The sequence below is a fragment of the Tiliqua scincoides genome, chromosome 2 (assembly GCF_035046505.1).
Source record: "Tiliqua scincoides isolate rTilSci1 chromosome 2, rTilSci1.hap2, whole genome shotgun sequence".
Lineage (NCBI taxonomy): Eukaryota > Metazoa > Chordata > Lepidosauria > Squamata > Scincidae > Tiliqua > Tiliqua scincoides.
This window is the reverse complement of record NC_089822.1, coordinates 207,735,329-207,762,045: the sequence shown is the minus strand read 5'-3', so window position 1 is coordinate 207,762,045 and position 26,717 is coordinate 207,735,329. Positions and strand designations below refer to the sequence as shown.

General features: G+C 44.1%; 1 protein-coding gene across 1 annotated transcript in view; it reads right to left on the bottom strand.

Moving 5' to 3' along the window:
* Positions 1-9,624: 9,624 nt before the first annotated feature.
* SEMA3G (semaphorin 3G) overlaps positions 9,625-26,717 on the bottom strand; it is a 102,714-nt gene continuing 85,621 nt past the window's right edge. The window contains exons 10-16 of the mRNA XM_066618501.1: positions 26,098-26,242; positions 24,111-24,342; positions 21,299-21,390; positions 19,734-19,775; positions 17,631-17,856; positions 16,700-16,839; positions 9,625-13,936 (exon numbers count right to left, since the gene is read on the bottom strand). Coding sequence (XP_066474598.1) covers positions 13,481-13,936; positions 16,700-16,839; positions 17,631-17,856; positions 19,734-19,775; positions 21,299-21,390; positions 24,111-24,342; positions 26,098-26,242 — 1,333 coding nt within the window. The 3' untranslated portion in view covers positions 9,625-13,480. The remainder of the gene's footprint in view (positions 13,937-16,699; positions 16,840-17,630; positions 17,857-19,733; positions 19,776-21,298; positions 21,391-24,110; positions 24,343-26,097; positions 26,243-26,717) is intronic.

Genomic DNA, 26,717 nt, shown 5'->3' with positions numbered 1-26,717 from the left:
AAAAGAACTCAAGGAAGCAGGGCAGGTCAGAGCAGAGCACAGGTTGATCTGTGAAGGTATACCTGTATAGTTTTTTTTTTAAATTTTATTTCTTTGGTTGTATTCCCTGCATCATCCAAAGCAGACCACTAGGCTGATTATTTTGTTCAACAGGACTAACCTAGCATGGCACAATGACTATTTTTTCAAATTATTTTTCTGCACTGTGGGAATTCCATTGCCCAATCCCTTGCATTACTGCCTAGTTGTATCTTAGTTCAGAAACAGGAGGAGGGAAGCGAGGACAGGAGGCAGCACAATGATTAATGGTCTGTTTATTTCACGTGGGGGGGAAGTTCCCCACTCCCCCTCTTCTCGTAGTCAGAAAGGAAGGAGCCAGCTCTTGACCATCCATAGAAATTCCTTGCAGCACTTGGAAGAGAAAGGCCTCTCTCTTCCTCTCTAGGGGCAGCTCATCAAAACAGCATGTCACCCTCTGTTTTTGCACTCCGTTAATTCATGGGGTTGCCAAATGTTCGGGTAAAATCATGGCTAACTCGCTCTTACAAGTGATTGTGTAATGCTCCCCATAACACAGTGACCCAAGATGCTCTGTCATTATCGGTTACCAACTCCACCCCAAAGCTTCTTCCAGGTCCGTGTGCCTGTTTCAGTACATGCTGAGGTTCCTTGTATTTCTGAGTATTTCTGAGCCCTGCTGCATCCCCTCTTTTAAGCAATATTATGGTGTCCCCTGTATACTATGGGGGAGTTTCAGCATGTTGAGGCCTCCTCAGGGTAAGGGAACATTTGGATGTAGCTTGTGCCCCGTTGGTAAGGCTGCATTGGCGGGAGGGGGGTGTACTTGGGATTGGGCCCTCAGTCTATCCTATCTCACCGAGTTGCTGTGAAGATAAAATGGGAGGGTGATAACCTAGTACTGTACCCTTCCCTCAGCTCCTCAAAGGAAGATTGGGACAAAATTGTAATGAACATACAATAGAATAAGAAGCAATCCTTTAATGTGGGACATATGCAGACTAGGAATCGACCCTGCATTCTTTACTTCCACTCTCAATACTGTTTCCACTGATGCCAGGTCCTCCAAAGGAGAAGACTTCACATCCATATCAGAACACGTGCATCTTTGTAAGTTCAGGGAAAGGCAGTCAGCCGTACATCTCAAACATGTGTTTGGCAAACCTCACCATAGCTGGCCATCCAGTTCTGTGTCTGAGACATGCATCTGACTCTTCCCAAGCTGTTATTTTGTTATTGATTATTCTATGGATGATAACAATAGAAGCAGCGTACAAAGAATTGCATCTGACCATGAAATCTTCAAAAATGCTATATATGAATGCACTATATTATTAAACACACATGCGCGCGCGCGCACACATATTAAATAATTAATTATATATCACATACCAACCTGTTCCATGTTTTATTATGCCAATAAAACATGCAGAAGAGAAGAAAATGTGGGGGGGGGATCAACACACACAAAAACATGCATAAGGATGAGACACAGCCTCAGGGCAGATCAGACATTACCTTCAGTCCCACCAGGGGCTATGCACGTGCAGGTTAATGTCCATACATGCAATCTTAGCTGGATGGAGAATCACACGTATGAACAGGTGTTGTATCTGCAAGTCCTTGTCCCAGTCCAACAGCCACATCTGGGTGCATGGAGCCCATTACTGAAATCCCACTGACTTACTGTTCTGCAGAGAGGGCTGGATTCACTGTACCTCCTCCCACCACGCAGTTGATCTGTGGCATTTTTTTTAAAAAGGGCTATGCATATACACTTGGTTGGATTGGAGCCACAGAAGAAGAGGCTGGCCAAAGCTGGGTGACAAGAAGGAAAGAAAAAGGAGACTCCTGTGTCTGGAATAGTGATGTTGAAGAAGAGGTTTGAGCAGGTGCAACTTTTCTCCTCCCTGCCTGACAAGCGACATCTGCCAAAAATTCCCTCTTCTGTGTAATGATGAGATTCATGGGAAACCTGCTCTCCTTTGCATGTTGCCATCCTGTTGCATGTTAAATGGCTCAGTTAAGGTGCTGGTCCTCACCCTGACCGCTCTATAAGCACCTCTTGTAGCATGCCAGCTTTCTGCCTGAAATACGTATACATTGTGATTTGTATCTCATGTACTTGGTGGAGAGGGTGCTACCTTTTCACAGGGATGTAGACTGGATGGCCTTTCAAGCCTAATCTATCATCCTAGATCAGGATGCTCAAATAGTAGTGGGCTGATTCCACAGCAGGGAAAAATGGGGGATGTATACAAGACACCTACATGTCCCCATAGTTTGCATGGATCATCAGGATTTTTATTGTGGGTCAGCTCCTGAATATACAACAGGTCCCAGCACTCCTGTCTTTATGGCATCAGTTAAGTTTGAGGGGCTATTCAGAATAACAAAAGTTGCCACGAACAGCCTGAGCTGGTTTTTAATTGGATTTTTCGGCCAGGAATTTTGCATGTTGCTTGTGCTTTGCTTTTGAAGAGAACTGTTCCATTTATATACCTCACTTTGGGTATTGTAGAAGAGCGCAACTAACAACTTTTATAAATCAGTAGATAATGAGTGCTTTTTCAATGCCCCTTCCTACAGCAAACATTAGCTTAACTCCATTTAATTAAACAGAATGCAAACAGGCCTCTTGGTAGCATTTTCACTCTGTTTGCCCATTCTAATAATGAGGGAGATTCCATCGAGTAGCTTGGCTACATTTACTTTCCCCCATGGAACTAATTCTAAGCAAAGCATTTTATTGTGTCAATGGAAGGCACCATTTAGCTCCCATTACATCTGGAGCAAGGGAAACAGTCTGTACTCACTTCCAGGGAAATGTGGATCTAGACCTCTGAGATTAGCAGTGCAGTCTTACATATCTGTCTACCAAAAAGCAAGTCCCACAGGTTTCGGTAGGGCTTCCTCCCTAGCAAATGTGTTCAGGCTTTGTGCCAAAGAACGCAACAGTCACATCTAGGTAATTAGAGTTGTTAATTGGCCATGTACTTCCTAGAGCATTTATCTTTATCTTGGGACTAAACGCTTAGCATTTCTACTAAGCCACTGGTGCTTGGGCATTGTTTACATTTTCCATCTTGGCAGCAAGCTGCGGATTCCATTTGCTCCATTGTGCTGCTCCTGACATGGAAACATGAAAACACAGCCCCAGGAGACTTTCTCGTGCATTTCTTCAGTCACATATAAGCTTGCAAGATGTGCAGTGCAGCTGCCTCATCATACAGCCCTGGGAAGGCACCTGTACCCTGTAGAACAGGGGTGTCAAACTCATTTCATACAGCAGGCCAAATAGCATTCTGAGCATGTGGAGGGCTGAAGTGATGTCAATAGGCAGGAACTGATGTCATTACACAGCTGAAAACCAGAAATAAGCACTCTTTTCTCATATAGGAACTCATTAGCTGCAAATGACAGAAGAGAAAACACACAAATCTTGATCATATTTCAAGATAACGGGAGAGTCCAATTATCATGCGGACCACCCTTCCAGCAGTGATAGCATTGCTCAGCAGCTGAGAGCCCAAGGGCCAGATGAAAGCTTTTGCAGGCCGCATTGGGCCCCCAGGCCTTAAGTTTGATACCTCTGCTCTAGAAGTTGTACGTAAGGCAGAATTTCACCGCTGTTGCCTGGATGAGAGCAAACCACACAGGATGGCATTTTCTACCTATGCAGCTATTAAAGCTGTTTAATCCCTTCAGACTTCTATACAAGTTGTACAAGCCTTCCATACACTCACTCATACAGTTGCCAAGTGGTGTTTGTGGCAGGACTCTTGTGTCTTTAACAGCTGCTTGAGAGACATATAAGATGAAGACATACAAGCTGAGAGTTAAGTTTACCCATTGTTTCATCTCCACAGCTGGAAAAGCTTCAATGATTTTTGTGTATTGGGCAATTGCTAAAGCTTGTACTCCTACTCACTTGCACACAGCAGCCAAGACACAATTCCATGGAATGCTCAATGAAGTTATGGGAGAAGAGGCAGCCACTGCTTACTCCCAATGTGGCACTGATATAGAAATCAGCAATGACACAGTGCAATTGAGCCCAAAGTAAGCCCAAGAAGATTGGGATAGAAGGGACTTTCTTTTCTGAAGCTCTCAGACAAATTCAGGAATATAGATGGCATTAGATGGTGAGATGTAGTAGTAGACATGTCTTTGATACCTCTTTGCATTTGGGATCCTGTTCAAAATTAAAGATGCTGATGATGGACTGCAAGCAGAGACACCAGATTTAAATCCTCCCTCAACCATGAAGTTCACTGGATGTCCTTGCACCAGTTGCTAAGATTCATCCTAACCTACCTTAAACTGAGCTAAGAGGGAGGGGAGAGAACAATCTGTATATGCTATTCTTAGCTCCTTGTAGGGAAATTTAAAAAATGTACTAAAAAAATAAACATTGGAATGTGCACTTGAATCAAAATACAGCATTGGATCAATTGCTGTTCTAATTCATGTTAGCGATACTAATTTCCATTTATTGCACTATACTTTGGGGGTATTATATATTGTATTAATTTTTTTTCTGGGTCAGAAAAATGCAATTATGTGTCACATCCAGGAGCAGTTCGTCCATTAGGCAAAGTGATGTGGGTTGCATCAGTGGCAGATTGCAGGGGCCTGAAAGGTGAGGGGTTCAGGTGTCTGCCACTTCCAGCACTGCCTCCCTTCAGGCTGCTGCAGATGCAACCTGTACTGATTTGCTTTCCACCAAATTAAAGCAAATGGAAAGTGGAGCTTGCACCTCCTTACCTTACTACTGGCACAGTTTCTTCCAGGGACCACGAGAGGGAGGTGCAGGGGGTACATTGTACCTGGACCTGGGGTCAAAAAGGGGGCCGAGGACCTGGAAATTTCCTGGGATCTCAGGAAATGTTTGCATATATTGTGTGAAGACTGGCACATTTTGTATAAGCCTACATAGTTTTATATATTGTAATTTATAGAAATTGTGATCCAATGATTGTATGAAATTATGATCCAATGGAGAAGAAAAGGGGCCCCAAAGGAATTTTGTACTCTCTGATAAAATTCCTTTCAGAGGCCCTGGTTTCTTCAAACATGGAAGTGCAGAGTTTCCCATTTGATCTGAAGCTCCTTCATTCGTGCAGTCCCTTTAAATAAAACTGGAAGTCCTGCACTTCTGTGTTTGAAGAAACTACCAGTAGCAAAGTAAAAAGGTGGGTGATGGAAGAAACCACACAAGGAATGTGGTGACTGCTTTTTTAAAAAAAATTATGTAAAGGCAGCAGACCCCAGGTAGCATCCTGGGTTGCGCCACCTCTGTTCACACCAGAGTAAATTTAAATAAAAGCTACAAATAAATACTGTACATATAAATATGAATACAGTATACACACAGATCCGTCTGTTTTGGGACAAAGGGAGTCTCTTTTGTATTTAGCAAGATTCTGGAATATGATGAGTGTTCCTAATCACTGGAAAGGGCAGGAATGCATGCTCCCTGATAGATAAAGAAGCTCAGAGCAAAGCTAGTGCCAAAGGGCATCACAGGTTTCAACAAGTATTTGCAAAACAGCTATTTCTCAGAAGCATATCAGCAGCTTTCCAGCTTAAAATGATAGAAATTTCCCCCACTTTAATGGCGTTTGACACATATTCTCTAAAGCAAACCTGCAGATATGCACCATTTGCTGGGATTCTTTCATGTATTCTGGTGTTATTGTTGTTTGTCTTCTTGGTTGAGTGAGTGAGTGAGTGAAAAGGGACATTTCAGTGAAAATAATTTAGCTTGTGGTGTCTTGCAAGAAAATAGATTCAGGAGCTGGCAGAAACCAGCTTCATCCAGAGTTCATCAAAATTAAGGAGTAAAGGTAGCCAGATATTAAAGTCAGAAACAATGACAGCTGTATAGCTTTGCTTTGAGGGGGCTCTTGGTTGGGGTCTCTTTTGTTCCTATATAACCAATCATGTCTATAACTCCCCACACAATGGGACTTATTTCTGACAAGGCATACTTGGGCAAAAGTAGGTAACTTCTGTAAGTGTTGTAAATAACTGGAAAGAGACCCAGTCCAAGAACCATCTATGTACTGTGTGGGTGTAACAGCCCAATCCTATGCGCATCTACTCAGAAGTAAGTCCCATTAGAATCAATGGGGCTTACTCCCAGGAAAGTGTGGATAGGATTGGGCTGTTAGTCTCTAGCAAAATCTCCTGTTTATCTCTGCCAAGGAGATAGTTTAATCTGGGCCTCCATCCCAGGTTGTCTATTGTTCTCTCTTGCCAGCCTCACAAGATGACTGACCAATAACTAAGCAGCATCCTTTCTGGCTCAGCACTGAAAAGTGTGAGATTTTTTTGATGTAATAAATGAGATCCTCACATTCTGTGGGGAATAGATACCTGTAAACATGGAACAAAACCTCATTGTCCTATCCTTTGTCTCAGTATGTAGACACTCACTTAGAAGTGCGAGGGTCCGTAAATGCCCTCTAGTGTATTTATTCCAAGCAGGGGTGGGTAGGTGGGTGGTGTGTGTATGTATGTGTGAATTTTTCTCTGTTCCTCTTTCAGTAAAAATGTTGTTCCTGGCAGTGCCAGTGGTTCACACTATTGTGTGAGGCCTGATGGGCTGCAGGAAGAAGCAAGATCCTTATCAAGCCTAGAGAGTTCACAAAACAAGTGAGCTCATGCTGTCCCCATAAAAGCATGCTTGCCTTTTCCAGGCAGGACTGCTGCTGGCTACAACAGAACTCATTTCCCGTCCTTTGCCTGACTGCAGAAATGCCCTTCAGACCTCTACTCTTGCTTCCATGGACAGGCTCATGCACAGCTAGCAAACTGTGTTGGAATGAGGTTAAGCCATTGTTGATTCTGTAGACCCACATGATACGTTGTGGGAGCTGCCAGCTGATCCTTGTCTTTTGACAAATGCAGATTCCTGTGTTATATTGTATGCAAGACAGTAATATCTTATAAAAGATATTCTTCCTATAAAACTGATTCATTATAGCATTCTTTGTCCTGGGTGTAATTTTCACAGTATTGCCACAAATCAAAAGGTTAAAATCCGTAACACTTCAAAAGCTTGGTGCAGAACAGTGTAGCTGTAGCCAATGGAAGCTGCATATTCTGACTAGCACTGCACCATATTCTATATTCTGACCAGCACTATATTCTGACCAGCATGGAGCTAATTGCTTCCTACCAGGAAATGTTTGGGAGAGGAAACAGCAGGCAAGGCAATCTAGCCAAGATTCAACAAGAAGCCTGTAGTTCCCAAGGATGCCATCACAATCTGGCTCACCCTCTTGGGAGCAGCAATTCCCCTCGCCTTCCACTACTACCGTGTGAAAGGAGTGACAGCAGTAGTGGTCCGTTATATAGCAGGCTCCAAGCTGCTGGTAAGCACAATACAATACAATGCAAAACTGTCAAAACATCTACATTAAAACAGTGCTGCAATGAACCTCGTAAAGAGCTGTTTCACACAGCGCTCTGTTTTTCAAGAATATATCCGCAGCTTATAGGAAGTTTTACTGTATATTTTGTGCACCCCTTTTGTGCAAGGGAATGAAACTATTTGCAAGCCACTCCTCCACTTCTTTTGCCTGCCTTGCTAACTGAGGTGACAATGTAGGTTGGAGCAGCCCCAGTATCCATGAGGGGAATCATGTGCCTATTTCTTACCCCCAAGGCCTAGGGAGGAGTTTGAAGGCAACGGTGCACACTGAATCCTGAGACCCTTCCTACACCTGATCCACCTGCACAGGGCAACACAGACTTGCATCAGCAATATCGCTGGTGCAGGCTTGAGTTGCCCCATAGTGGTTGCTGGGCTTACCCCAAGGCAAAGGGACAAATGTCCTTCCAGCAGCCGAAACCCCTGCCAGATGTAGCAGAAGCCACACTACCATTGCTGCATCGCTGTCCAAGGACCTAGTTAGGATTGGACTGTAAACGTATCTTCCATCCAAACCCTCCACCCAGTTTAAACAGCCTATAGTAATTGAGACCCACACTGCAGCCAATCAGAAGTACATCTAAGCCAGGCTGAAAGGCAGTCTTGTAGGCCAATCCCATGCATGTTGGAAGCAAGTTTCACTGAGTTAAATAGTTTTTATCCCTGTTTCTTAACTGAGGCATCTGGAGCACTTGGTGCCAGAGAAAGGTCGACTGCCTGCACTTACTTACTCAGGCTCCCAAAACCCCCTTCCCCAGCTCTTTCAGAGTCTTTGTTATTTTACCTCATGTCATGCTCACTTTCCACTTTGTAGGCATTTTGCAAAAATAAACTGCGGGTAATTATAATTCAACAGATGCAGGAAAGAAGTTCATTGTCCGTTTGTCTTCTCCCTTGATCCTTTCACACACTCTGCTTCAAAGACCTGCCTGCACATGAGCTCATGGGGCTGGGAGTGGAGAAGGCAAAGATAGCAAAGAATGCCTCTTTTCAGAGGGAGCTCTGGACAGATGTCAAGCATGCACTATACACACAAGGCTGAAATTTTCATCTCTTCCCCAGCAAATGAAATAATCTTAGTTGTTCCTATCACTCACGTTGCTGCCTTGGAAATGTTTACATTGCACAGCTTGGCCTTCTCTAGCACCTCAAAGTGCTCAAATCAATAAACAATTTAGGAGAATTGTCCAATGCAAAGGGGGGGGGAACACATTTTTCCTAAGGCCCCACAGCTGCTTCATGTGCTAGGGACCCATTTACTGGTACATTAAAATTGAGGTTAAATGGTATTAAGCCAACCTGTAGAGTATGTGGTTAGTCAGTGGATAGACCTCAGTGACTGGGCTATGCAAATTTATTCAGATATTTCCACAACTGAAAGTCAACATTTGGCACACAGATTGTTCAACCTGTTTTTGTTTCTAGTGGAGTCTGAAAAGTAGTGCGTGGTATCTCCCTCTTAAAATCCATCCCTAAACATCTGTCTCACAGAAGCAGTCAGGACTGTAGACAACAAGTGAAGCCACAACACAGATAGGCTCAAATGCTGGGTTGTGAGAATTCCCACTTTGTATATCTTCATAAGCCTCAAACTGGGAAATAAATTATTACCAGTGACAGTCAGGAATACATATCTCCATGCCTGCAGGAAGTAAAACCTATTTACTGTATTAACATCTATATAACAAGTTTTCCCCAGTCAATTTGCACAGCATTGTACTGACATGTAATCACATGTATAGCATTTGACTTCGAGAGATGACCGCCACTCCTGTTATGTTCCTAACCACTATCTCAGCTCACTTGCACCTAGAGCTCTTCTGTCAATTCCCTTTTCCTGTGGCAGACAGAATGTCCATCCTTTTCCCCAGTGATCCACATCTTCACCTTCTCCTCATTTAACTATGACTTTGATCCAGTTACACAAATGGCAATGCCTGCCATTCCTACACAGTCATTGTTGGTAAAACAGCCATTTGACCCCCAAGATTTATCTTCTAATTGGGCTTACTCAACAGCTCTAATATGGGATTTGAGGAAAAGTGAAGTTTGCTGCAGTTCATGCCCATAGACAACAACATTCATGGCATCAGCATTTCTTTTTCCCCAGATCCCACCCATGTAAGGAGCACCAAAGACACAATTGCCCAGGGAGACTTTAAGGCTTAGAAAGTTAGACGGATATTTTCAGAGGGCAGTTGGCAATGCATGAAAATTGCTTTGTATACAAATGGAACATCCATCATCACACTTAACTGAACAACTGTCCTTTTGCAGGACTAGTAGATAACCCACAAAGCAGGAACACACCGTGATTGATTGCAAAACTCCAGACAGAGATTCTGGATACATAGGACATATCAAAGCTGCCTTCATGGAATCCAGCCTCGGAACCAGACAGTATCACTAAGTAGACTGTATCCTACAACTGTGTTACGGCCCAACCCTATCCCTTGTGGCCACTGGCGTAACTAGTGTATCAGTGGAGGCTGTTTTACTGCAGTTGCAAAGCAGCTTCTGCCAATGTGTGCAGCAGACCCAGTGGCGGAAGGCTAGAGCAACCTCCATGCACTGGCAGATGGCTGAAGATTCATTGGCCCAGTTAAGCCAGCACAGAGGGTTGGAAGGACACAGGGGGGAGGTCAGGGTGGGCAGAACAGGGGGGCGATGCAGGTGGGGAGGAGGGCGGATCAGGTGTGGGAGGGAACACTTTCGGTAGCGGTGGCACACACCAAATCCTGACACCCTTCCTGGGCCTGATCTATCTTCACAGATCAACTCGGACTTGTGCCAGTGATTGAACTGGTGTAGGTTCCAGGTGTCCCATTGCGGCTGCTGGAGCTTATCACAGGGCAAGGCAACAAATGTCCCCTTACCCCAAGGAGACCTCCAGCAGCCAGAAATCTGGTGGGATTCAGCCACACCAGGGCTGCTGCATTGCTGCATGGAGATTTAGGTAGGATTGGGTTGTGAATTTGTTTATTGTTACAGGATAACTGTACCCACATTCATTGTTGCTTCTCCTCTTCTCTCTTTGATCCCCCAGCAAGTCCACCATAGTTTCTCCTAAAGCTTCTTGACTGCTTTATCAACTCATTTCCCTAATGTGACCCAATGTAATCATCTTAGGGTGCAATCCTAACTCCGTATGCCAGTACTTTCCAGCACTGGCGTATCGGTGCCCATGGGACATGTGCTGCATCCTGCAGTTGGGTGTCACTCACGGAGGCCTCCTCAAAGTAAGGGAATGTTTGTTCCCTTACCTCAGAGCTTCATTGCACTTATGTCAGTGTAGGAAAACACTGATATAAGGGGTTAGGATTGCGCCCTTAGAATCACATAATTGGAAGGAGACCTTCAAGGCTATCTAGTCCAACACCCTGATCGAAGCAGGAAAATCCTCTGTAGAAGAGCATCCCCAATGGTGAGAGGGGCATACTGCATCCAAGCCAGCAGCAGCATGCCTCTGAGTACCAGCTGCAGGGAAGCAATGGGAGGAGAAAGGGAGGCCTTTCCATCCTGTTTGTGGGCTTTCCTGAGGCAGCTGTGGGGCCACTGTGGGGAAAAAATGTTGCTCATTGAGGTGAACAGAGGTGATATAGCTCCAGTGAGGGATTGTCCAGAACTTCTGCCAAAACTCCACTTGAGCTTCTTTTGGGGAAAGAGTTTACTGCTTCTGGGGGCTGTGCGTCCAATTCAGTGTTGAACTGCATAACTCATAAGGCAGGAAGCCTCTGCTGGAAGTAATGCTCTCCTGAGGCAAAGAACAATGGTCTCTTCTGGCTCAATTTAAGTCATTACAGAACTGATTGGTGTTGGCAACTCTCTCCAGAAACTGGTCACCTGAAGGATCTCTCATTTCAGGAGAAAATAAGCACATATCTAGCCTCCCTAATCTCTCCACAAAATCATTGCAATTTCAATTTTATTCTCTTGCCTCTGGACACATACATTGTTCTATAAGTGTTTGGGGAAAACAATCAACTGCAGGGACATTGTAGGAAGAGATTTTAGCAATAAATCTCAGTCCCAGGCACAGTTTGCTATGAGACCATTCATTGTGCTGATGAATGCCAAATCACTGCAAACAAAAGAGGTAACTCACCCCCAAGCTTGAGCTTGCTGCATAAGGTTTTAATTTATTTGTTGAGCAAACTGGTGGTTTTCATTCAGCTGTTGGTGTTTCATCAATTTCATCTGAGAGATCAACACAGCTTCAGAGACACAGGAATGAAAGACAGAGCTCAGTTAAGGTAAATAGCTGCCTTATAGGGCTCTGACACCGGGTCACAGAAATGTTGCCTGGCCTGGTGAATGTTGCTAAGAATGGCTGAAAGATGTGGACTGGGAGGAGCCTGCAAGTACATTAAAGTCTAAGGCTGTTCTGGGTACTACGAGGCTGTGTGCAAAGCACAGGGTTTTTCACATACAGTCAGCCAAGGACCAAACTAGATGTTACACTGAAGCCACTAGCCCCCTCCCCCCATCCTGTGGCCTTAGTAATGGAGGGAAGGGGGGGTCTACCACCAACTATTCCTTCTCCCCGTTTCCAAAGCTGGAACCTCTCCAGGCTGTCAGCTGCCATTCTTCCTCCTCATTGTTCTGCCTCCCAGCCCTCAAATAATGCATAGCAAACCACAAATTTTGTGCATTAGGAGCCTGGTTCATAAAGCACCCTTCTGGAGCAGCTGGCTTCAGTCTAGAGGTGTGGCGGCACCCCTTCCCTGGTGCAATCTGACTGATTCCCACAAGCATCCAACTGGCTTGGACAGCCATCAGTATCATATTGTGCCACTCCTTCCTAAGGCTCGCTAAGGAAGCTCCAATCAGGAGATGCCTGGACCCATCACAGCCATGTGTAATATTAGCCTGGTTGGTCTTTCTCTGTTACAAAGCACTCTTGTGGAGGCAAGTTGCAGTGAAAGGGGGAAAGGAAAAGTGCTTCATTCCTGTCCTGACTCTCACTTTCCCCCAAAATTAACTCCCCCCAGCTCTACAACTAAGAAGGATCCATTAAGGTAATGTTAAAGGCAGCAGCAATGTAACATGTAGTTTGGCCTTTAAATTACTGAAGTGCCCCTCTTGCACTAAGTATGTTAACATCTGATTGTGGTACACATGGGAAAGAAAGTAGGAGGCATAAACAAACACCCTGAACAATAAAAAAATCACATTACAATATGACTGGAGCAATAATTGCCATGATGAGTCTCATGTGTGAACTCTCCCACCTTGGACCTCCACCAAGTTTAATATACTTTCTGCCTGCTAGTCAGAGCCAAGGTAAGCTTGGGACAATGAGGTTCCTTAGATCTACAAACAGTTTTCCCTCTTAGACAATCTCATCCATAGCTCAACAGTCACATCCATTTATTCCCTCAGACCACATTGTACAGGGGACTCCACTGGAATGGGGTGCCTGTTCTTTCCAAAGTCCTGATATTGTCAGTTGGCATACACTCTGATGGTTCTGCCACTTGTCTGTTTCAGGGTGTCTCTAACGTATGTCTGTACCTGAGCAGAAACTCCCCACCGTTCCCACCCAGTCTTCTAGGCAACGTGTTGGCTTGAGTTATGTCGCTATTGCAGATAGACTCCCTTTGCCTTTAGCCAGTCATGTGGTTAGAGCCCACCACCACCACACCTCTGCATCATGTGTGTCATATTAAGTATCATGCCCACTGGGGACAGCGCTGGTCTACATAACTGCACTGGAAACCATGGTTTCCATGAGTCTCAGGCCTAGTACAAATAACCATCAATATGGGATATGAAGGCTCCAGCTCTGGTGTGTCCTCTGAGTCCTTGTCTCCAATGCTAGGAGCAGAAGGAAATGATGTACTCCGAGCAAGAAATGTCTACAGGCTCAGCTGGTCAGCGACACCCCTCCAATCTGGACAAGTCCTGTCAGAAGGACAGTTGCCAGAGAGGATGGTTCTCATTCACGAGGAGGAAGGTTGGTCCGTAATGACCTTCCTCCTCTCATGTTCTCCTCTGGCCATGTGTTGTCTCCCCTTCTTCTTATGTGGCTGCTACTTGCCTGGGCACTCGGTTCCTCTCACTGTGCTGCTTGCCCCTTCCTTTCTTGCCACCGTCCAACAGGTTCTTGCTTTTAGAGGGCCTGCCTTTGTGCCGTGGCTGGCGGTCCCCACACCACACACGCTCACAGTACTCCTCCACCCTCTGCAGGTTGGCGTAGCCAATGAGGTGCATGATATCTTTGAACCACACCCTTTGTCCATGTAACAGGCGGGGATCAGGCACCAGGCAAGGTGAGCGAGGCACCTCCTCCTCCTGCTCCCGCTGGAAAACCTGATCCAACTGCTCACTCTCAATCACCTCCAGGATAATTTTGGTGATGGTCTGTGTGAAGCCATGTTCTTGAGCCTTGCAGTAATAAGTCCCAGCATCCTGGCGGAAGAGCTTCCGAAACAGCAGTCCTTGCTCTGTCTTCATGATCCGATCATCAGTTTTCACCTGGAAGAAGACATAGAGGCAAAACTAGACCTGAATTTTAGTGGTGCACTATGACTTACTCAAGGCATTACAGGAGTCATGAGAACGGGTTGCAAAACTAGACCAGATTTTTAGTGGTGCACTATGACTTACTCAAGGCATCACATGAGAACGGGTTGCCAATTTAGCAGAAGGAAAGAATGGCAAGCCTGCAAGTATTCCCTACAAACAAATCATAGGGAGTAAATTCAGCACCTTCTGACTCTCATTGATAGCTGTGAAGATCCTTGTGCGATCAATGCTTGATGACGTTTCAAAAATGGGGTGCCTATATGCTTGCATACATGCAAAAGTAAATATATGAACTCTCAGCAGTCAGAACAGGGGCTTCAATACACTACCCAGCTTTCCCCATAACTAGAATAAATTATATAAAGTGAGTAAATGAAGACAAATTTGCTCATGTCATATAATGTATAAAGGTCACAAAATCCAATGTTTTCTAGGTGCTAAAATTTTTTAATGCAAAATATACTTCCAGATAACAAAGGCATTGCAGAAGAATTTGAGAAGGAAAAAGTGGAAGCCAGGTTGACTGGAACCCCAAACAAGTCCCAAAAATGTGAACAGTTCCATTGGTGGTTTCCATTATCATGAGGAAAAATTTATTTTGTTCTGTATTACATCTTTCAAAACAGCAGATCAAGTTATAGGCTCCCTTGAATTAATAATGCATACCTTTTTACAGTGCTTTTTGCATATGCAAAGCATTTCACATTTATTATCTTGATATTGTCCTTGCAATTCCCCATCTTTGCAACTAGTTTGTGAACTTCTTTGGGTGCCTCACTCCTACTCACAACTCTTAACATAGAAAGGATATTTCCAGGCACAACAAACAAACAGCTCCACCCAGGACGGCCACCCAAAGTGCTCAGTGCTGTTAGACAGAGAAGCTGCCTTTGTTTAAAAAAAAAAAAGAAGAAGAAGAAGAAGAGTGCAGGGCACAACAGGCTCCATCTTGTTCCCCTGCTAACACCTTCCACCTGTCAAAATCCCTTTCAGTCAGGTCTTATAGCACAAGCCACGTTTCTTAAACGAAAGCTGTTGCTGACAAATCTAACCTGAGGAAAAGAGAGTGGGAGCACATGGGAATTCTTTTACATGTATTATTTTTGATGAGTGACTTGTATTTATTTGCCTTACATATGGAACAAGAGAACCCAGCAGGAATGGCACATTCCATTGCTCTGTGTGGTCTTTTAGAAAGCTGCAGGGGTTGGAGGGAGGTATGGGAGAGAGGTCTAACACCCGCCTCCACTCTTCCTATGACACCAATGCTGTCCATATTTGCAACCAACTTATTAGACCAGAACTAAACAGCTGTGTTTACAGGTCCTTCTCCCCTTCTATGTCCCTTTTGCTCTAGGGATTTCCACTCAAGTGGTACAGTATTAGCATCCCCTTCACAACCCAGCTTCCTGGGAACTGAACTGGCCTGCTAGCCTAGGGAGAAAGGGAGGTGAGACTTCACACAGTAGGAGCATGGGTTTCTCTATATTCCATTTCATTCAAGAATTCTTAGTGGAGTGCTGTGGCGTAGGCAAAGCTAAGAAAGTAAATGAAGGAGGTTAATAGAAGAGGAAGCTAAGAGTCTCCATAGCACTTTGCAGGCCCACACTGGAAAGGCTGGCATTCCTTTACTGTGTGTTTTAAGTAAAAAATAAAAATTAAAAAAAATTAAAAAAGCACAAACCACCACAAATCACATCTGAAAAACAGAAAAGACAACAATATAGAAAACTCTTGGATGCAGTGGGCTGGCAATGAAAGTCCTTCCAACTGTATGATTCTATGAAAAGATGGCAGCTTCAGCCTTCCATGGCCATCATGGAACCAACCACAATGAGAATAGAAATATAAATACCTTCTAAATACATTTTCCAGCCCTGTGGACACGTGAAACAGTAGAAAAGAAGCTTGAGCATAATCAGAAACCTGCCATAATTCTATAAATATAGTATTTCATTCAGTTAGAGTGATGTTTAAACATTAAGCCAGGCTGGTTATCCAAATTCTGAAGAAAAAAAAATGCATATGTACCATTAGCTTGATGGAAGGAGGACCCAATTCATCGAACAGGGAGCTTTTGTAAAGAATCTGGGACAAGAATAGCCCTTAAGATAAGCCACATGAGTAGCAAAGATGCCAGCTGTTTTGCAGGTAGCAGGGCCAGCCCAAGCTCTCCTGAGGGAGCATGCCAAATGCTGCCCCCCTTACCTGATGATATGCCAGTCTCTGCCACTCCCACTTTCCAATGTACTAGCTCAGCACTCTCCTCCCTTTCCTCTCTGTACCCCCTACCTTTTTGAATACAAGCAATGGAAGGAGAAGAAGGAGAAGTGGAAGCAAAGAGGCCAACAGAGATGGGTGCCCCACACCCATCTGCTGCCTGAGATGAGTTCAGTTGGCCTCATAAATGGCTGGCCCTGGCTGGCAAGGCTCCTGTGCCTTTAAATTGCCTAGCATGCTGGCATTTAGTCAATAAAGCTCTCCACATTACAGTCTCCAAGGAAGAAAATTGTAGAATTTCAAAAGCTGTCATACAGCCATTAAAGGCACAGAAGCCCTGCCAGAAAAAGGTGGCAACCCAAAGAAGTGGGAACAAGTTAGGTCTGACAGCTGGCATTTACAGGGAGAGGATAGATACCTGTATAGAAGAGAGAAAAAAGTTTTCACTATTGGAAAGAAAACTGAGAAAGTGGGAAATAGCAGCCGCCTCACCTCATCCCGTAACTCCTCTGAGGACCTGTGCATGAACCATTGAACCGTAGCCTGAGGCGACTTGGGGATGCACTCCAAGAAGGTGCTGTTGTGCTCTGTTCCATATACCACCTTCTCCTCCGTGCTGTCAAAGTCATCTACTATGGAAACAGGAGTGCCTACATCAGAGAGCTATAGCTCAACAGAAACTACATGTTTTCGGGGGGAAGGGGTGGTCAGAGATGCCCAGAGGACAGAATACGGATGCTGAACATAGGGGTGGGTGGGTGACTCCTCAGAACTTGAGAGAATAGAGTCATGTACAATAAAGAGCCCATGCTCAGTTTTACAAAGTACTTGCACCTCAGACTATCAAAAAGAGGACAATGTGTTTTTCTGTACCTCAGAATATGGGTAACATTCTGTAATTTCCCATACTCCAGTCCAAGACTCCTTACTCCACAGTGCATACCACCCATGGTGTTCTGCCTTTATATTTTTCAGATCACAGAACAGATACTATTCTGAGCAAAAGTTCACCGCATGTACCTGGAATCTCTGAGAACTACATTTTTGAGGTACATGGAACTTTCAAAATACAAGGTGTCCCTGTGGTACACCAAAAACATATTTAACTGATTTAATTTTTATCCCAGTTTTCTTCCACGTTGGAATTTAAAGCAGCATATGTGAGGTTGCCAGCCAGTCTCCTATCCAGGCACTGGCCAGACCCAGACCTGCTTAGCTTCAGCAATCCTCAGGTGCCTTCAAACCAGATTTGGAACCAACGTAACAAAAAGATTCAGGTGATACCGACTGATCAAGTTGTTGTCCTTTTTACCTTTCCTATGTTTCAAGAGTTCTGAGCCATACAAGTGGCATACGAAAGGTCCCTCCATGGATAGTCAGCTATCCCATTCTCCTCATTATCCATAACACTAAGTTTCCTTACCTGTCAAATTTTGATCCAGGCACTGATGCATGGGGTTACCATTACGAATGTCTTGCCGGCGGAAACGACGCTTGGCCAGTGCCTGGTACCTGGTGCAGGAGAGCCCATCCCAAGCACAGTAAGGGTCCCGTGCCAGGCAACACTCAGCACAGGCTGAGCCATAGGTCTCACACTGATGCAGTTTCACTTGGGCAACACCCACACGGGAGCCCACATAAAGCATTTGCTGTCAAAACAAAAGTGGCAGTTTATTAGATGATAATCAGTAGTTGAGACAGCCTCCAACAATAGTTTCAATATTATTCCCATGAGAATTATGAAAGTTAATAATCACCTTTTCATCCACTAGAAACTCCTACGGGTTTTCCAGTATAAATGGCTTTCCAAACGTATCAGAGCCAATGGTCTAAAGACTAGTCATCCTCCATAATAGCCACTATTTTGTAAAAGCCACTATATTCCAAATTCACTATCTCAGTGGTTCCCAAACTAAGAGCCATGGCTCTCTAGGGAGCCATGGAAACCAGCCAGGGGAGCTGCAGAATCCTTGCAAAAAACCCACCACTCTATACAATGTATAGGATTGTAGCCCTAATGGGGAGCCACGGCCAATGGCCCAGAAGGTCAAGGGAACCACCAGTTGAAAGAGTTTGGGAACCATTGCACCATATGATTGGTAGCCACTGAATTAAATAGGATTTGTGGAAACTAAGACTATGTGTATAGTAAAATACTTTAACAGATATATGCTGGGAATCCAGCTGGGACACAGTTATAAAGGAATATGTCAGGCCACAACAGAAGTCCAGCAAAAGAGTTATATGTGAATCTAGGAGGAAAAGGAGTGTTTCAATCAGGAGGGGTGAAGGGTGTGTTGCAAGCTGGGACTGAGACACAGAACCAGTTGATTTAAGAGAATTTGTAAAGGACACAAAGTCCCTAACCAGTTCTTCTAGATATACTAGAAGTGAAGTGACAGGGAGTGAAGGACAGATATTTAAAAATGTTATTTATTAAACCTAGACAAATATTATAGAAGGAGAGGCATTTCATTTGTTTGAACAGAAAAGAATCAGGTAGTGAAGAAGAGTAAAGAACACAATAGATAAGTAATGTACGTGACTGGATGCCTTGAAGGTCATCTAGTTTAACCATTGCAATAAATTCAGAACTAAAACATCTCCAACAGGTGGTTCTCTAGCAATCTCAAACCAGGATCCATCTTTGTGATGAAACCCCCGTCCCAGCCTTCTGATACTGATGGATCTTTGGCATGCATCTAATTAACAAGAACCTAGGAGATATCTTTAGAAATTCTGTTCCCCAAGGTTACCTCTACACATGTGGTATGTCAGAGAACTGCAGCCTTTGCTAGAAAAGCAGAGGCAGCCTTACTCTGAACACCATAATTGGAGATGGTTATAATAATAATAATAATAATAATAATAATAATAATAATAATAATAATAATAATAATAATAAAATTCTGCTAAGGGATCTGTATTGTTTTGCAGACTCTTCACTTGCTACACTGTAGCTCCTTGGCATTTCTGGATACATGGTGATATTGTCAAAGTCCTCACGGGACTTCTGGGAACTCAAGCTACACAGAGCTCAGCTGTGAAGGTTAAGCCAAACAGCTTAATGACAAAAGGACTGGTATCTCTCTTCCTCGACTGCTGTCGATGGGCATATAAAAAGGGACCTACCATTTGAATATGCATATAATGTAGGGCAGTGGTTTTCAAGCTCTCTGGGAGAGTTTGAGAGCCACTAAGTTCTTGTGTGGGTGGGAAGGGGGAGGCAGCAGGGGTGGGGGAAGGCAGCAGCATGATCCCCAGAATCTCGCCACTCAGGGGGGCTGCAGGGGCTTGGGTACACCCCTGCAGCCTCCAGGGGTGCGGGGAGCCCCAGTTTGAAAAGTCCTGATGTAGGGATTTGAGGAAGCAACATAGAGGGACATATGTAATTGCAATTAGTACATCAGTCCTGCTGCACCTGACTACTGTAGCCTACAGTAGTTCTACAGCCAGTCAACCTCTTCCTGCACAGTGGATTCTCTACCACCAAATTTGTCCCATAAATAAGCCATTCATTACTCACTCGTTTGACAGAGATTTCCATCTCAGTGATGGGGATTGGCGCCTGAAGGGAAGAAAAAAAAAATGGGGGGAAAAGGGGAAGAAAAAAGGAGGAAAAAAAAGTGTGTCACAAAAATGACCCCTGCCCCTATCCCACAGCTGCACATTTCTGCCTTGCATTTCATACAGCCATTAGCGGGTCATTCAGCCCCCAGCTATCTTTACACAAAAACAAAAGGCACAAACATGCACACACAGAGACACACACACGACTGGGCAAAGAACTTTGTCTAGGTCAGAGCTTAACTAATACTGGAAAGAAAGAAATGCCCTGTGGGGAAGCTTAGTTAGGCTTCTTCCCTGCACTACTGAACAGTTAACACTAATCACAGTTTGTTCTCCACAGATCCAACTCTAAGAAACCTGTGACAATGGACAGAGAGCTAGACTTGTGACCTGAGATAATAGCATTGAAAATCCACTCAATCTTAGTCATGGATGCTCTGGGTGGAGTTGAGCAAGTTATCGTTTCTTAGCCTCTCTTTTTATAAACTGGAAGCATTGATGAACAGACCTCTTGTGAGGATAATTGAGATAATGATCTTAAAACAACTTCCCCATTAGAGGTGCTAAGAAATGATAAATTAATCATCCATGTCTACATAGTCTCAAACATATGTGATTATCCCTGCTATGTAGGGGAACAGTGGGCATTATTTCACTAAGCTTATGTGAGCCAAGCCTGAGAACAACCATTTCTATTCACTGTCGAAGCTGTACGTAGCCATGCTGGTACACTGGAAAATAAATCAAAATAGGGAAATACTTATATTAGAAACCACTAAAATATAATGCGTAGTTTACTTGGCCTACTACTCAGTGATATTTAGTTGGTCCCAATAAATATATCTTTTCCTATTCATTTTGGCACTCATGTTTCAGCTACCACAGGAAAGCTTCATCTCTTATTGTGTCATATTTTGCACATAATAAATGCTTATTGCATAGGAGCTTCCAGTTAACAGTGAAGGTATAGTACATTCCTGAGCTCTCTGTAATACAGTTTCCCAATATGGATGAATTTTAAGTATATGTGCTGGAAGAGAAGACTAAGTTGCAAATCATATGCTCTGCATGTACAAAATCCTAGGTTCAACTCCAGGCATTACCAGTTGAAAGAGACCAAGCAGCAAAGCTGGGAAGAGTCTCTGCAGCATGAATTAGAAGGACAGTCTGTGTGGTAACTAGGCTGCAAAAAACACACTTCTTCTATGACTGAAATGATTGGAGTAAGACAGATAATATCCATGAATACACTTAAATGCATCCTTGCTGTTAGTATATCCAAGAAGAATACATGCAAAACTGCCTGTGGGCAATGATGAAGCCAGTAAGAGCTCAATCCTATACATGTCTACTCAGAAGTCCCATCATAGTCAATGGGGCTTACTCCCAGGAAAGTGTGGATAGGATTGTAACCTGAGATGCCTATGTCAATGCAGTCATTAGAACCCATGTGACATGGCTGCTTTGGCATTCTGTACATGACACACATCAATTTGCATACATGTTGCCTTTTTATTTCACCTTGAACACCTGCAGCTCCTCCAAAGTGACTTCTTCAGCAGCTGCAAAGTTCCCTCTCTGAAGAGCTATGACCTTCAGCACTGAGCCAGCATCTAGAAGGCAAAAAAGAAAGAAAAATCACCATGAAATAAAGGAGACTATCTCTGCAATCATTTGAAATCCAGAGAGGTGCAAACCTGAACATATTTCCACAGGCACATTTGGAGATTATGCCATGCCCAAAGATAAGCACTTAAGGACACAAGGTGCTGTCTTGGAAATTAAAGAACCTGAGTTTTGACTTCTGATTACTGTACGCACACATAGTCTGGGTATCTTTATTACTTATTCTGCCATTAAATTCTTTTAACTAAAAGCTATTGGGTGGAAAATTCAATGACAAAAAATAAGATTCTGGACAGAGACCTTCTTGCCCACTCTCCATCAAAAAAAAAAATGTTTATGCAATTTCAATGACTCCTTGAGTAAAAACGGAAGTGAAAAGTCTCTATTAACCTGGACCCTTAAAAGTAGTTTGACCCTTCTTGCACCAAGCTGAACACACATACCTTATCTTACCACAGAATGCAGTGCAGCAAGACGGGCAACATAAAGGGCAACACAGGCTAGGATAGAATAACAACAGGAGAAAAGCTAAGCCAAATGGAGAACCCAAAAGGACAGCCACTGATAGTACATGGCAGTTACAGAGGAGTCCAGAAAGGAAAATTGTGGTTGAAGTGATCAACAGTCCAACAAGAAGCAATGGGGGGGGGGAGAGAGAGAGAGCATGTGCACATGTGGAGCTGGGAAACTTCAGGAGTAGTTTTGTCAGAGAATAGATAGCTTTGTTGAAACTATCACTGAGACTTTACTTAACCCAGTGATAGCTAATTAAAACATTATATATATCTATATCTATATCTATATCTATATCTATATCTATATATATATATATATATATATATAGAGAGAGAGAGAGAGAGAGAGAGAGAGAGAGCGCATAGTTTATGACTACTTCTGCATTATTACTTTGTTGGGTTGCTCTCATTGTGGATTCTACTGCTATAACTGATTTCTTTATTTGACTTTAGCTTGTTCTTAGTGTATTATTGTATTATTGTTTATTGTAAGCTGCCTTGAGAAACTCCCTTATAGGAGGGGAAAGTGTGGGTTAGAATTTTCAAAATAAATATATTTTAAAAAAAATAAGAACAGCCTTGCTAGATGAGGCCAAAGATTTATGTAGTCCACCAACCTGTTCCCCACAGCGGCCCACAGTGGCTTCTAGAAAACATACATGTAGGAGAGAAAGGCATACTCCTGTCATTGCACCTCTGCAATAAGTGTTCAGAGACATACTTCTCTTAAACCAAAAGTTAGCCCATAGTCATTATGACTATAAGCCATTGATCAAACTGCCTTCCATGAACTGTTCAATCCTTTGTTAACATCATCCAGGCTTGTGGCCATCACTACATCTTGGAACAATGAATTCCACTGTCCAGGTCTCAGTTGGATGCCCACCTTACCAGGGCTGTTGGGGGCGCTGTGCAGTTCTACCCCAACCTGCGGCAGTGACGACGAGCCCCTGGAGCTCCACAATGAGTTTCGCTGGCTGGCAAGGTGCACCATGGTGAAAAGGTGCACGGTGAGACAGAAGACATCCGGGCCTTATTCCCAGCTGAGGCACTGAACCACCAGGGACTAAAGAGGGTAGTGCCAGTGCTGAACCAGCAAGAGCAGCTTCCGGCAGCAGCTGAGGAGGTCTGGGACCTGTCTCTTCTGCCTTGGCTGCCAGAGTGGCAGGGCAGCAGCTGCCGCAGACGCAGCTCTTCCTGGGCCTCGGCCTCAGGAGATCAGCCCGGGTGCTGGGAAGAGGAGAAGCCGCACAAGCAGCTCGGCTTGGGGGTCAGGGAGGAAAGTAGCCACCATGGGGCAGAGTCCTGGGAGAAACTTTATGACTCAGAGGGAGGACGACGAGGTGGGGCTGGCAGGAGTGACCTTCTCTATATAAGACCCAGCCCAGCTAGTGATGGGGGTCAGTAGTGGCAAGGCTGCTGCCGGGTGAGGAAGCCAGTTAGCCTGGGAGCTTTCTGAAAGCCACAACTGGGGAGAAGGCCTGTAGCCTATGTCTGATGGGTGGGATCCGGTCCTGTTGCAACCCCGTTGCTACCCCTCATGGAGCCCGTGGAGACTGGCAACCCTGGGGTGGCTGGTGCCATCTCCAGGCCACAACACCCACAAACTAATTATGTGCTATGTGGGCACATGTCCTTTTGTCCTGCCAATCACTTTCATTGAATGAGCCCAGTTCTATTCTCATGAGGAAAAACTCTCTCCACTCCACACATAATTTCATAAATCTTCCTTAATTACCTTTTTTCCTATGCTAAAAAGTTCCAAAGGTTGTAAAATTTCCTTGTAAGGAAAGTGCTCTAACTTCTTGTTAATTTTGGTTGCCCTCTTTTGCACATTTTCCACCTCTATATCCTTTCTGAGACGCAGTTATGAGAACTGTACACACTATTCCAAATGTGGCCATACCTTAGATTTGCATAGGGGGCATTATCATTGTTGCAGTTTTCTTGATCCTGTCCTAATGATTCCTAGTTGATTATTTAGCCCCATATAGCCCAGAACCTCTTTTGTATACCACAGTTGAGCCTTGTAACATATATAACAACATTAAAGAGATTGCTCCAAAATATACAATGTTCTTTTTCTCAATAACAATTAGCAACATGCATCTAAGATCACAAAGAAGTTGTTCAGAACATGCAACTCTGAGGGTTGATCCAACACTTGTCACTGTCAGTATAAAACACTGCACCTGTGCCAATGAACATGACATCATATTGCCCATCCTCAGCATCAACACGGTCCACCACAATCTGTCGCAGGCGGTACTGCAGGTTGGTTTTCACAAGTACAGGTTGGCGATGCAGTGGGTACACCGATTTGCTCATCAATGGGTGGGCACGTGCAAAGTGAAGGACATCATCAGGGTAGTCCTTAGTGGAGGAATATTGCCGGCTTGGTTGATTGGTTGTTTTGCTGGGGCACTGGTTAGGAAGGAGAAGGCACACCGTTTCAGCCAAATGGTGGTAATCTATTTGGGAACAGGATCAGTTGGCACCAAGAAAAATCCATGAAGGAAAAAACGAGTCCTGCCTTGCAAAATGACCTTAGCTAGAACTTATGAGAATGAAAGAATGACCTTGGTGGAGCAAGCTGAAATATCAAGCTAGTTCATCACCATCTCCACCCACTACCAGCCAGAAGACCCTGAGAAGATAATTTATAAGTTAGCCAAACAGCACAGGTCCCAACAGAGATTCATTGGGGAACCTCACTGTTTACCTAAGCGTCACATTCTAGAAAAGTACCTACTCGCCACACTGGACAATTAAGAACTAATGGTTTTGACTAGATAGAATCAATGCCATTCAACCCCCTTTTTCCAGATTTTGACACCTTTCAAAACAAAAATTCAGAGAAAATGCTCTTTTTCTGTGAATCTCATTTTATGTGGCTCCTGCTTTCATCTTTTGGGCTCTCTTTCTGATTAGGATGGAGGCACTTTAGTGCTCTGCAACAAAGCCTTGCATGGGATTGCAAGTCAAAAAGAGAATTTGCTCCTGCAAATTAAATCACTTGCAACTTTTCAACTTGAGTTACTGCCTTGGCATAAGCCCTGACTCTGATTTGCCAGAGATACTTCGTTTGCAAATGTTTCGTGTGTAATAAATGTCCTAATGGCATATATCTGCCAGGAAATCTAAGGAATAGTGTACTTGGAAGTCCTGCTGTTCATTCTGAATTTGAATTATGTTTACTCCAGTTTACTCCATGCTCCTTAAACTTTAAAATACTGCAAATCACAAACTACCAAGTGGCTCTTCGGTACTAAAGCTTTTTTTTTTTTTTTTTTAATGGCAACTGGGTACATAATGCCAAGGAACAGACCTTAATCTAGAACAAATACTGCATTATAAATCAGATTGGGCTTCCTTCACATTTTAAATGGAAGACAGAAGAACTACCAAAGTCTAAAGCAGAGGTGCTCAATAGGTGGATCGTGATCTACCAGTAGATCGCGAGGTAAAATGAGTAGATCGCGGAGTGCCAACCCCCCCCCCTTCAGGTGCCTCTGGGAGGAAACGCCGGGAGTAAGGCCCATTGTACTCAATGGGGTTTACTTCCAGGTAAGTGTGGCTAGGATTGCAGCCTCACAGCCTAATCCTGTTAGACTCAGTGGGGCTCAAGGTACACCAACATACATTGTACACATAAATGTTATATGTTATGATGGCGCGAACATTGTAAAAAAAACTGGTAGATCTCCGGGCCTTGCTGGGTTTCAAAGTAGCTCTCGAGCCAAAAAAGTGTGAGCACCCCTGGTATAAAGGAAGAGGGGCCTTGGGAGAGGGTTAAATAATGGCTGTTTAAAGTTTTGGAGTATTTTCCCTCTTCTTTAGGACTCACAGTCAGGGTTCAAGTTTGAAAGAGAAAGAGAACTCTTCCAAGGTCAACATTTTGGATTGGTGTGTGATAGACATGAAAAAGAAGTGCAAGGTAAAACCATGTGGAAAGCCACTAGACCAGACAGTCAAAAAATTGAAATAGCAATGCCCTGTAACAACTGTGGTTTACTAAGAACTTTGATTGCAATCCAGTGCGTATTGTCCACAGAGTACATCCCACTGAATGCAGTGGGACTTACTTCTGAGTAAACATGTTTAGGATTGATCTATCCTTCATTTATCATCTCCAGTCACATGCAAATGCTTTTCAAAATATACGTTAAAGTTACTCACAACTCCTGGCCTCGGATAAGGCACTTTGCCCTCATAAGCTGCCCACTGATGGTCAGGGCCATCTTTATGTGCAAACGGCCCATTAAAAACCTCCCAGATGTCTGCCATGCGATATACACAGACAGCAAAGCCTTGGAAAACATTGCTGAAATGAGAGAGGTTTAACCAGTTAGGCCCTATTTAGAGAAAGTATTAAAGTATTGTAGAACCACAGATATAACCTTGCCAAAGTATTGCTGTAATGTGTTCCAGAGTGCCTGTTCAAAATACGGGTATGGTAGGTGGTGAAGCAAATTATGTAGTGAAATTCCCAGTTGCAAATGCTTTCAATTTAGGGTGCAATTCTGAAGCGCCCATGGGCAGACGCAAGTCCCTTGCGCTGGCCCAGGGGGATCACAAATGCCTGCTCGGGAGGAAAACGGGCTGGCGCTCAGAGGAGTGACGGCCTGCAGAAGCTGACACAAGCATGGGGTGGGTGGGGAGGAGGTGGGGAGGAGGCAGGAGGGAGGTGTTCCTGGGCGAGGAGAGGGCGCGTGGTGGGTGAGCAGGGAGCGGGAGGCGGGGCTGGGATCCAGCAGTTAAGCCGGATCCCAAGCTCTGTTTCTGGGGAGATTGGAGAG